Source organism: Mauremys mutica, chromosome 2 (genome assembly GCF_020497125.1).
Source record: "Mauremys mutica isolate MM-2020 ecotype Southern chromosome 2, ASM2049712v1, whole genome shotgun sequence".
In the NCBI taxonomy this organism is placed as follows: Eukaryota; Metazoa; Chordata; order Testudines; family Geoemydidae; genus Mauremys; species Mauremys mutica.
In genome coordinates this window covers 237,144,768-237,157,873 of record NC_059073.1, presented here as the reverse complement: position 1 = coordinate 237,157,873, position 13,106 = coordinate 237,144,768, and the positions used below count along the sequence as shown (strand labels likewise).

General features: G+C 40.8%; 1 protein-coding gene and 1 long non-coding RNA gene across 2 annotated transcripts in view; one reads left to right on the top strand and one right to left on the bottom strand.

Moving 5' to 3' along the window:
• The window catches only part of LOC123363276 (ATP-dependent translocase ABCB1-like), a 63,150-nt gene extending 55,915 nt beyond the window's left edge, over positions 1-7,235 (top strand). The window contains exons 19-23 of the mRNA XM_045004144.1: positions 448-604; positions 2,843-3,040; positions 3,918-4,124; positions 5,051-5,197; positions 6,693-7,235. Of these exons, the coding sequence (XP_044860079.1) occupies positions 448-604; positions 2,843-3,040; positions 3,918-4,124; positions 5,051-5,197; positions 6,693-6,890 (907 nt within the window). The 3' untranslated portion in view covers positions 6,891-7,235. The remainder of the gene's footprint in view (positions 1-447; positions 605-2,842; positions 3,041-3,917; positions 4,125-5,050; positions 5,198-6,692) is intronic.
• A 1,148-nt stretch (positions 7,236-8,383) lies between these two features.
• LOC123364003 lies at positions 8,384-12,676 on the bottom strand. Its single transcript, XR_006576966.1, has 3 exons — positions 12,559-12,676; positions 10,997-11,031; positions 8,384-8,744 (listed from the first exon to the last, which is right to left on the bottom strand). It is a non-coding gene; the product is annotated as an uncharacterized LOC123364003 (long non-coding RNA).
• Positions 12,677-13,106: the final 430 nt, after the last annotated feature.

The window sequence follows — 13,106 nt, the reverse complement described above, 5'->3', positions numbered from 1 at the left end:
TCTAGTTACTGAGGCAATAGTGCAAGAGGTCCAACAGTTTAGAACCTGATGAGGAGTTCAATTCAGGCAGAAGGGTTATTTCTGGGAGAGGAAGCTTGAAATAGGTGTGTTGGCATGTATAGAGCCTGGCTCAGTTTATTTACTATGGAGAAACTTTTACTGCTGATAGTTCATTGCAGACAACGGGCTTTGTGAAATGCTTCTGTGTGGAGAAATTACATACCATTAGTCACCCATAAAAATATTGATAGCTGTAAACATCTGTTTCTAATCCTGTGTGTGTAATTTTACTAAGACAAAGTTCTAAAAATGTCACAATTATCAGATTTATAGATAGTGTTATGTCTGTTTGTTTTAAATAAGGAAAACAATATTTGTAATGTCTGAACAAGAATAAAAAAGTCTCTCTTTAGATGAACTGAAAGATGTTTTCTGTTTGGTTTTCAGAGCCTTTTTTTCAGTTCTATATGGTGTTATAAATGTTGGCCTGTCCACTTCTTTGGCACCAGATTTCGGCAAAGCTAAAGTTTCTGCCCAACGAATCTTTCAGCTTTTGGATCGGAAACCATTAATTGACAGCTATAGTGAAGAGGGTACAAAACTGGTAAGGCCATTCAGAAAGTCCTCGAAACTAACAAACCTGGTGGTACTGTATTGTCCTTAATTGTATTAATCTTGTTCAATTGCCTTTTGCAATGTCACAGAAGACAGGACCAGACAAGTAGGGTAAAATTTAACAGCAATAACTAAATAATTTTATATTTGCCCAGTACCATTTAATACCTTTTTGCTTGAGAAATTAACAGAATACTTTTAAGTGCAGTTCTGTTTTGAAAAATGACTGGAAGAATGACATTTCATTCACCGGTTCTGTCCGTTGGGTGTATTGTGAGGCTTTTTCTACACTACCAGGGTAAGTCGACCTAAGTTACTCTACTCCAGCTACGTGAATATTGTAACTGGGTTCTATGTAGCTTAGGTTGATTTACCGCCGTGTCTTCACTGTGCTGTGTTGACAGGAGATGCTCTCCCATCGACTTACCTTACTCTTCTCATTCCGGTGGAGTACCAGAGTCGATCAGAGAGCACTCTGCTATCAACACCTGCTGAATTAATTGCAGCAGTATCAATCTTCCTGGTAGTGAAGACAAGCCCAGAGTTATAACTGCTTTCTTTAGCAACACAAGTATGTTTTCACTGGTTTTTACTTCTGTAAACTAGGCAGCTGTGGGGGAGAGTGAGTTAGATTCTGTTCCTTCTTGTGCATCATCAGCAGACTTGTTTGCTAAGTTCCAGTCAGTTACATCTGTGTAACAGAGAGTCAAGGTGGGTGAGTTGATATCTTTCATTGGACCAAATTCTGTTGGTGAGAGAGACAAGCTGTCAAGCTTACACATAGCTCTTCTTCAGTTCTATATAAGCTCGAAAGCTTGTCTCTCTCACCAGCAGAAGTTGGTCCAATAAAAGATATTAACTCACCCATGTTGACTCTCTAATATCCTAGGACCAGCACAGCTATAACAACACTGCATACAACATTTGAGTAACCTCATTCAAGTCAAACGGTTTGTGCAAGTATTAATGAGGATGTAACTTGGCCTGCAGAACCTTTTATTGCTGGTGATTATACGAGAGATGGAAAGAACCCAGCTTGTCTCTCAAAGTCCAGCGTTGACAGTTAGAAACTCATCTTTGTATTTGTAAACTGAACACCTTTCATATTGTCTTTCGGTGCTTTCCATAAATGTTTTTACAAGCAGAACCAGCCATTCAGAAACTTGAAATTGCTTTAGAATTCTAGCTTTTGGATAGTGGCCTCGGTTCAGAAAAGGACTCAGGCACATACTGTAAGTATGCCAGTAACTCATGTGCACAACTTTAAGTCACACATGTGCTTGACTACTTTCCTGAATCAGCTCCACGTGCCCAGACTGCTAATGCTTCCGGGGAAATATCTTCTTGCGGAGAAAGACGTTAATTGAAAGTGAAACCACTCTGGGCCAAATCCTGATGCCAGTGAAGCAGCTGCCTCTGACTTCAGTGAAGCTAAGATTTGGCCCAAAGAATTTAGACCTTGAAAGTCCAGTTCTCTAGGCGCTGTAAGAGCCCATTGTACTCACAGTGCTGGTATTGTGGTCCTGAAACTGTCTCATCCCCCAGGCAGCAGAGGAGGCTCCTACAGTCTCTCCTAACATCTCCTTCACTCACTCTTGTCTTCAAGTCTTCTTCCTTGCTACCTCATACTCAGAGCTCCCTTCCTACATAAAAGAGCCAATCAGCTACCCTTTCCCTATTCAAACCTACACTGAAAACATAGTTGTCCTTGAAAACTATGAATAATCCACCAAAGTAAAAATGTTTAACCCAATCTGAGATCTGATGTTCACCTTGTACTATGTTCATCCTGTGTACTATGTGTTGAACTTACACTATTTAGAGAGTGAACTCCCAGGGGCAGGAACTGTGTTTTCCACACACAATGATAGTGTCTGGATTATATGCATTGATGACATCAAAGAGAGGGATTAGGGTTGTTTACTTACCTAAAGTAATGATAGTCCTTGCAAACCAGGCTGAAAAGGAATGATATAAATGAGAGAGAGAAATGCAGAAAAGAACCACTCAGCAAGGAGGTCCTGTACACAGAAGATACCAATCCAATTTCACTGCATATTTAAGCAACAATAAATTGACAAAAATGCTCTGGGTTTGAAAATGCCATACCATTTCCAACTGACTTGTCAACGCCTTCATTTAAATGACCATACTGAGTTGTGTTTGATGCTTCTGTACAAGATAGACAGGTCTTCTGTCATACATTTATATTTTCTACCATTTCTAGAGTCAGTTTGATGGCAACATTGAATTCAGGGACATCCATTTTGTATACCCTACAAGACCAGAAGCTCATGTTTTGCAAGGACTCAGTGTGAAGGTTAATAAAGGACAGACGTTAGCCTTGGTGGGGAGCAGTGGTTGTGGCAAAAGCACATCCATTCAGCTGCTGGAGAGATTTTATGACCCTATGGCAGGACAAGTGGTAAGAAGAGATTTGTGAAGCTGTTAACGCTTAGAGCTTATTAAACTGTTCTTCAAAGTATTTTACAAACATTAAATCATCCGCACAACACCTCTTTGAGGTGGATAAGTCTTGTTACAGGTCCGGGTACTGCAAAGAAGACTTGGGACTTGCTTAAGGTAGAGCTGGGAGTAGAACTTTGGATCTTCTGATTCCACATCCTGGCTCTAGATCACTAGATTGCATCTCTTTATTGATTTACTTGATATATTGGAGGGGACATTAGAATATACTTTCCATAATGTAACCTTTGTCAATAGTCCTCTAGTCATGTTAACATGACACAATTTGAGGTCTAATTCATCACTTGATGAGACTTTTGATGCAAGTCCTATTAATGATGATGGGAGCTCCAAGAAGAATAGCCTAGAGATGGTGAGTCAAAGGATGTTTGAATAAATGCCCAAAGATGTGGATTCTTATTGGAGCTCTTCAACCATCTAGGTCTAAGAAGACCATGAACAGACTTCCTCATGAGATCTCTGGTACCTGACATCATCAGTAAAGATGGAAATTCTGTGGGCACAACTCATTATAGATTGGCAATTCCACATCTATTATGGAAGCTAGAAGAGTAGATGTGCAACAAAAAAAATTCTGAGAAGAAAAGGTTATCTGAGCTTCTTTTGAATTTTCAGAGTTTTGGTTCAGTTCAATTTTGGATGAAAGATCTGATCTATTATTTGATCAGAAGTGGTTTATTGACCACTTTACATTTACTGCAACTCTAACACAGGTCAGAGGATTTTCACAGATTCGTCTTTCACATTTACATTGTACACCTGAAGAGGAGTATTGCATTCTGCAGGGAATGATTTTTCTCTTTTTCTGTTTCTAGTTTGCAGATGGGTTAGATACTAAGTCTTTGCACTTGCAATGGTTAAGGTCCAAACTGGGTATTGTGTCCCAGGAGCCTATTTTGTTTGACTGCAGCATTGCTGAAAATATCCAGTATGGAGACAACAGTAGGGTTGTCAGTCAGGAGGAAGTTGAAGAGGCAGCTAAAGCAGCAAATATTCACACCTTCATAGAAAATCTCCCAGAGGTAAGAGAAAATATCTTTCCGTTCTCAGTGTGGGGTAAATATTCACCATGACCTATCTAAGCAACTCCCATTAATGCAAAACAATATGCTTTTTCGTTTATTTTCTTGTGTTTACTGTTCTCAAAGAGGAAAATAGGAAGCTAGTGTTTAAAAATGTAACTTGCAATAGGTATTAACACATATGCAGTCGTAATTAGCTAATTCAAATGCAAAATCTGAGCTCCAGTTTTCTTATTTCCTCTATCACAGTGATGTTATATAACAACTATAAAAGAGACATTCAATTCTTAACTTTGCCAATTCTTTTTCCTTTTTTTGGCTGAAACTTTCTGTAGTTTTAGTCTTATCTGAAAGGTAAAATGTTTCAAGTACATTTTAACCTTCATGTTTGCCATGGACTTAGTTCTCAAAATGGAGAAATACCTTGGAAAAGCCCAAAGAAATTGGGCTTCCTTTAAAGTTACATGAAATTGAAGACAATTGAAAATTGAAATAAAAACAATATTTCTTTTTCATTACCACCTAGTTTTTGAAAATGTACTTAGAAGAAAGTTTTGGACGTGTAAGAATTAAAGGTTCATCTCCTGAGTGTGGGTTTCTAGGGCCTTGAAATTATAAAAGTCTCTTGAGATCTATATTTTTAAGTACAGGTGTCTTTGACTAGACACATCAGTGGTTGCACCACTTGGGAATTAGTCTTTTTCTAAGGCTGAAATGAATTTTCATTACAGAGCATTTATCAATATATGTAGCTGTAGATATGTATTTTGATTCAAACTGTTAAAATTGTTATAAGATATTATTAAAAATAATTACATTATTATTTTCCCTTCATAATGGAAATGCTTAATATAGTACATTATCTGCTATTAAAATATAACTTACTGTTTCTAACTTTCCTTGACAATGAATATTTACTTATACAGAAGTATAATACCCAAGTGGGTGACAAAGGAGCACAACTTTCTGGAGGTCAGAAACAAAGAATAGCTATTGCTCGTGCTCTAGTTCGTAAGCCAGCAGTTCTGCTTCTAGATGAAGCCACATCTGCTCTTGACACGGAAAGCGAAAAGGTTAGTAATATGCATTCTACCATTTGTAATACACACAAAATACCTGGTTCGAATTCTTCACTGCAAGAACACAGGCACTCCATCTACAATACAATTTTGAAAGTTCCACAGAACAACCCGTAGCTCCCTCTGTGTCTACGGCCTGCTTTTGCAAGGTGTAGAGTGCCTTCAACTCCTAAATTGGGAGCTGATGGTAGTCAGCAACACTTGGGGCTGGAGAGAAAGTGGGATTTTCAGAACTCCTCATTTTTGGCCTGCCTCAGTTCCTTCAAAGTCAGTTATGAAGTCAATGGGACTTTTTTAATGGGTTCACAGTTAGACCAATGCTGAGCACTTTGGAAAATCCCATTCATAATTAGCAACGTTGAGTTTGAGACAGGTGTCTTCAAACCGTAGACTGTAATCTACTAGAGGAGGCCTTGTAAGACAAGTCACCAGCTCCTTCCTCTTTCCTTCAGCCAGCAGCACTAGCAGCAAAGTGGGTCTCTTTCTGCACTATTTCCTGCTCTGTCTGGGGGAACAGGTGTTGCTACAAAAACCGAGAGGGATCCACTCTGCCAGTAGAACTGCTGGCTGTCAGGACAGAATGGAACAATGAAGAAGCCTCTGTCCGCTTCCCAGTCCTTTGAGCCATCTGCATTCAGAGGGTAAGAGGTGACATGCAGGAGCAGCTGGCTTGGAAAAAAGGCTTCAGCAACACCTCCTACCTCTCAGGAGATGTTGTGAAGGGAAGAGAGAGTAATTAAGCTATCCTCTGCTGCTCAGCTGGCTGAGCTTTCTCACTGCATCCACCATCTCCAGGAGAGGGGGCAGACTCCATAGGGACGAATAAACTGTTCATTTGGATGGGTCTGCATTAGAAGTGAAAAATGCCACCATGCAAACCACCATCCAGTTGTGAGCCAGATGTCAGGATCCTGAATTTTGGATTTTTATGGCTAACAAGAAGTGTCTGGCATTGCTGGTACTATCAATGAACATGCAAGTTTTAGTCATGTCTATGTATTTGGCTGGTCTGCTTTCTCCAAACTGATCTAAGTACTGTGCATGTCTAACTGACAAACACCTGGACAAGTGCATATGGCGGGGAGGACAGAGGAGGTTAGTTTCTCTAAATTTGGCATGTAGTTGGAAACAGACAGCATGCAGTATCAAATATAACACACACATTTGGTAAGTAGCCGCTATCACAGACAATTCATTACACCTCTGCAAATTAGTTGTGTTGGTCCAAACTAGATCCTTATGGACCTCATTCTGCTAGCCTTTGTTCATGAGAGTAGTCTCAGTGACTTCAGTGGAATTACTCACACAAATAAAGGTTGTAATATCAGGCCCCTGTGTTTGAGGCCTCCTTCATGCATGGGAAGTCCTGACTCCTAAACCCTAGTGAGGAACACCGAGGTGATTATGTGAACTATAAAGGCAAAGGTGTTACCTATGAAAGGGAAGATTCTCCAAGTAATAGCAAGTTTTTCACTGCATCTGTCTGCAGATTGTCCAGAAAGCCTTGGACGATGCCAGGAAGGGTCGAACCTGCATTATTATTGCTCACCGCTTGATGACCGTCCAGAACGCTGATGTCATAGCAATGATTCATAATGGAAAAGTAGTGGAACAAGGGACTCACAGCCAGCTGCTGGCAAAGGAAGGACATTACTATGCACTTGTAAATGCACAAGTTTCTCATTAACATTAATGTTACAAACGAATCTATTTATATAAATACACACACAACCACAGATAAATAATATTAATGAGGTGCATCCTTACTGAGATATCTGCAGGTTTAAAACACGTAGTAAAAAACAGAGCAGAGACATTTATTTCTTCATTGTCTCACAGCTTTAAGAATCATAGAATCATAGAATTCAAGATCAGAAGGGACCATTATGATCATCTAGTCTGACCTCCTGCAAGATGCAGGCCACATAAGCCGATCCACCCACTCCTTAAGCAAGCGACCTCTGCCCCATGCTTCGGAGGAAGGCAAAAAACCTCCAGGGCCACTGGAGTTACTTAGTCCTATTGGTAAAATCCTTTGGGGCGTGTTGGTTAATTTTAAACTGCTTTTATATTAATGATTACAAGCCTTTCATGGAAATATATATTGACAAAATAGATCACAAACTGTTTGTTTATAAAGTATTGCTAAAACCTGTATTATTGACCTAACAGAACTTACTGGTTCTTTGGAAACCATTAAGGCTATTTCCAAAAGATTTAAAAATAATTATTATTGGCCCAATGACCATGATGGCTCCTTTTGGAGCTGATTAATGTCAACCATGTAAACAGCTATTTAACAAACAACTGTGTGTGGGGGGGTAGGGGTTACCATAGATAGATTTAAACATTTTTTTCAGCTTTTTCAATGGAGTTTTAGAAATGTTGATTGATCCATGTATAGTCATAGTGGTTTATTCAGCTCTGTTATAATATTATATTATCAGAGTGTTTTCCCTTTAATATAGTTAACCATCATGCTTAAACAACAGTTGAGGAACATATCTCATCTACTTATTAAGAGAGAGAGAGAGACAGACTCGGGCAGCCCTGTTTTGGGTTTGCTTCTGGCAAACTCACCTTTTGGTTTGCCAAGGACAAAATCAAAACCACTTTTGGTTTTTGTTTAGTATTTACACCCTACAGGAGCTTGGAATATTTCACACTTTCAGATGCCTCTGCTTACTTGTGACAGACAGAAATTAAAAATAATTATAATGTCTTTTGCCCCTTTGTTTCCCTGCTTCAGGGTCTATGACGGGAAACAAAATATAAAACTTTTAAGCTTTGCTCTCACCCTCGCCAAAATACATGTGGTCACTCTTCCCCAATCAGCTTTTCTCAGCAGCTACCAGGAAAGGCTACTCCCACTATCGGCCATTGAAACCCTGTAGACACATTGGGAAGAGCTGGTCAGTTTCTGCTGGCATCACCATGACCTATGCAGGAAAGTGACTTTTCACTTCTGGTTATAGAGAAATCAATAGCTGTTCTCACAGTATTTCTCCATTATCCAAACTGGAATCAAATGTCTCCCTTTGTCTGGTTTTGTTTTTACACTGGAACCAATTGTTAAGTCTGTTTACTGTAAAGGTGAAGCGTATAATAAAGAATGTGGAAAATCATTCAGATATTACACGGAGAGGATTGCCAAACTTAGTTTATTTTAAGGCCATGCAATGTATGAACTATAGAACATCTGTAGTTAGTTAATGGGATCTCATAATCACATCAATACAGATAATGTAGAGTAGAGGCCAAAATGCTTCACTACTCAAGCTGCTTCCAATTTGATAACTTTGATCTTGTTTTAATAGAGCTGGGCAAAACATTTGAGGAGACATGCACAATTGGACATTAAAGGTTTAGAAAAGGGCTTTGCTTTGGTCAACTGAGAGTACATATGAGCTGCCACATCCATTACATATGCTGTACAGGAAGATAATTGTACGTATACCTTTCTTGGCATGTTGCTTAATGTTGTTCATCAGTGCATTCTTCTGTGGCAATATTCAAGCCAAATTCAATCAAGTCTGTACTGCTGGAAAAATCATTTTGAAATAAAAGGCCAGCTGGGGTCAAGTATCAGGTCATTCTTTAAAGTATTGTGGGATTAAAAGTGGCTAGGGCTAGAACAACCAGCTCTTGCTAGTTAGTATATTTTGGTCTATGCTTGGAGTGTGCTTTCAATGATGATGCTGATCTTACATGTGGAGAAAGGAAACGGCTCTGTGGCTGCACCTCACTTCTTAAAAAATGAATCTGGAAAACCTAATAATAATAATAGGAGATATACCAACCTCCTAGAACTGGAAGGGACCTTGAAAGGTCATTAAGTCTAGCCCCCTGCCTCCACTAGCAGGACCAATTTTTGCCACAGATCCCTAAGTGGCCTCCTTAAGGATTAAACTCACAACCCCGGGTTTAGCAGGCCAATGCTCAATTGACTGAGCTATCCCTCCCCCCTGTATACATCTGCCTATAACCTCCCACTGTACACATCTGGCCTCTTCACTTGTATTTCGAAGGAGGAACTTTAACAGGAAAATGGCAAATACAATGGAGGTAACATGGGTTGGTTCACTTGATCTTCCACAATTCGTCCACAATTCTACACTTCGTCTTCTACAATTCAACCAATATTTATTTATTTTCAATGTAAACATAATAAAACACACCAGTATCAGTCTCCCATTATAATTACAATCCAGAGCAATAAAACACAATACGACAAAAGCAAATCCCAGACAACACAAAACAGCCAGTTACCAAGAAAACAGAACAAACTCTTCACTTCTTCAGATTTCCAACAGAAACCCCACACAATCAAATGCCTGTTCAGGTGTGTGGGCTGTGCTGCATAAATCTAACCAGATCTCTGTGTTGCAATCTTTGGTAACAAATGATGGCCAAACACTCCCACTCATGTGGGGAGTCCCATAATCAGCCATATTCTCGGTAGCTTCTCCCAATCCACCATGATCACTCTCCACCAGCTTGCAGTCATTTTTACCCCAGTCTTACCACACCACTGAAGGATACCCACCTGCATTCCAGTCCAGATCAGCTGGAGAGACAGGCCCAGACAGTCTGCAAACTGGCCAAGATACTGGCCAGCAGTGAAGAGGCAAATATGGTATGAAGCCACCTTTGCAACTGCCAAATTCTGGACCCAACAGGCAACAACTGGTACAAGACAGAGGAGCCACGCCGGAAAAGACCTGTAGGCTAAAATGGCATTTTAGCCCCACCCGCTTCTGTCTGGCCACAGCTGCTACACTAGGCAGCATCTTTGCCACTCTGCAGCACTAGATAGTATCTTGGCCAGTTTGCAGGCTGTCCTAGTTTTATAGGGACAGTTCCGATTTTGGGGTCTTTTTCTTATACAGGCTCCTATTACCCCCCAACCCCCATCCCATTTTTTCACATTTGCTGCCTGGCCCACAATGCTGGGTGTCATCAGCATTCCTGAAAAAACACCAGCCCACATCTACTCAGCGGAATTGGCTCTAATGGCGTCTCAAACCCATTGAAGAAGGGGGAGGGGGCATAAAACATGTATGTCACAACGTATGTTATGTTAGTGCTAGGATGACCAGACAGCAAATGTGAAAAATTGGGACGGGGGTTGGGGGGTAATAGGAGCCTGTATAGGAAAATACCACAAAATCGGAACTGTCCCTATAAAACTAGGACAGCTGGTCCCCCTAGTTAGTGCTTATCTAAGATGCTAGGTTATTGCTAATATATGAAGTCCTGAGAGAGCAAACGTGTGCCAAGATTTTGGAGAGCAGCCACAACATAAATAACCATTCAACTCACCTGTAAATTCAGCATAAATTGCTGTCAAATTTGATTGACTCTTTGTGGTCAGGAATCAAATTTACATGGATACATGCGAATTCAAACTGCAGCCATGGTGAGGAGCATAGTATAAATACTTAGACACACTGACAGTAGGAGATGCCAATTCCGCTGGTGTTAAGGAGTTAAATGTCCTTGTATTCTTATTTGTGTTAGTGTAGGACAATCCCAATGGGTGCTGAAGTTCCCCATTCCCCTGATATCCAGACTTTTGGATTACCTGTCACTAGGTTGTCAGCCAAACAATTTCCAGAGCGGTAGCTGAGTTTAACATTTAGCATTGTTTCCTTCCCAAATGTTTCACCTCCTCTACAGTCTATAAAACTCCTATTCACACCAATCTCAAAACTGCAGAGGACTGTATAACGCCACAAAGAAGCTACTTCGTGACGGCCTTACGGGGATAAGGAAGAATTTCATTGGACTCACCATTTGCAACCTTCAGATCCTTAGAAACTTTCTCCCTGTTAAAACAGATTTGCTATAATTTAGAGAAATGAAAAAATAATGAGTTTAATCAATTCAGCTTAAATGCTAAATCAGTGTGTCTTTGTTTTCCAGGGATTAGCTTTGTGAGTCTAATTTAAATTCTGAGCGAGTTTATGAAATTCTGTGACACAATCCATGACAGGCAATAAATAATCTGTCTAGTCTTGGTTGTAATTGACATATATTGTGCCAATGACTTTTTTGCTTATGTGTTTATAATTGTGAATATGTCTGGCTAATGGAGAGCTTTTCGGTCTTATGTCATACCAGTAGTTAGGAAAATTCCTATCACACAAGAGCTGGCCTGTTTAAATGTTAATGGGATATGAATTTACCACTTACGGTGAACCATGAGAATATTCTGCAGAATCGTTAAGGTCTATTCACCTGACGTTGCTGGAGGGTTTGAAGTGAAAGTGCTCTCAATGACCTTGTATGTCGTGTTGTTGTAGCCGTGTTGGTCCCAGGATATTAGGATATGTCTACACAGCAACTAGACACCCTCAGCTGCCCATGTCAGCGGAAACAGGATTGCAGGGCTCAGGTTGCGGAGATGTTTCATTGCTGTGTAGACTTCTGGGCTTGGGCTGGAGCTCGGGCTCTAGGACCCTGTGAGATGAGAAGGTCCCAGAGCTCAGGCTTCAGCACAATCCACACAGCAATGAAACAGCCCCGAAGCCCATGTCCTGCAAGCCTGAGTTGGCTGGAATGGGCCAGCCAAAGGTATCTAGTTGCTGTGTAGACATAGCGTTAGAGACACAAGGGGGACGAGAAAATCTCTCTTATTGGACCAACTTCTCTTGGTGAGAGAGACAAGCTTTCAAGCTTTGACAGAGCTCTTCTTCAGGAGGAAGAAGATCTCTGTGTAAGGACTGTGTAACCTCGAAAGCTTGTCCCTTTCACCACCAGAAAATAGTTCAATAAGAGCAATTATCTCACTCATCTTATCTCTCTCAAAGCCCTTGTCTACACCAGGAAAATAGCTACCCTTGTGACACAAAAATGCCTGTTCTTGATCTACATTAGAACTTACGCCATGGATAATAGATGCAATGGTGCTGAAAAACAGCTACAAAATACCCTAGTGCATCTACACTCCATACTTTAGTAAACGTGTTACAATAACTGCTGCTGCACCAGTGCCAAGCTGCTACTGTAGACTGAGATTGGGAACTTTTTTTACCACCTGTTCAGAGAAGGTTTTCATGGCATTGTGATAAAAATGCCCAAACTCATCTACACTAGCGCTTACAACATTGTTACAACCACTAATGCCGCTGCATTGTTAGTGCCAGTTGCTATCATACAGATACTAATTGTTCTGGTCCTAAAGGAGAAGGGGGTTCAAATGACACATACAGAGATCTGGCAGTGTCTTGCTTCATTCTCCTACACCTGGAGAAAAAAGGGACACAATGACAGAGCAAAAGCTTTTCAAAAGGAAGAGTCTCCATTTGAAGACTGGCTTTGCTTACAGTAGAGAAATTTATCAGGCTGCTCACCCTGTAGCCTCGCACGCCTGTAACTTACTTCATGTCCACCCATATAAGTACTCCCACCGGGCACAGGCACTACAGCTACCATTTCATTTAGACTTATTTCAAGCAGAGTTAACTGTTGCATGATTGCCACTGTTCCAGCACCTGCCAGTTAAATGCCAGTTGATGTGGAACTCATTGCCATAGTAACCCTAATGGTAGAAACAGTCCTTTCACTACTAACACACACACTGTACAAGTCAGTGGTTAAGGGGCTTGGATGGAGTACTTTCTGCAGCCCAGTGTCTCCCACAATTCTGGGCATCCAGGCTGCTCTCTCTCTGCAGCTTTGTGGAGGCAGATCAGCTCCACACACTCTGGCCATACCTCCTCTGCTCCTGCTTGCTGCCAGATTCTCTGCCTCCACTGCACCAGACTGGGGCAGTTGCTGTTGCTCCTGCCTGTACTTTGCAATTTGAGCTGTTTCTGCCCAGCTTTTGGGCAGTGGGGAGCAGCCTTCTCCTTCTCCAAGATTCCTCTCCTTCCTGGATCAGTTAACTGCTTGGGGGATT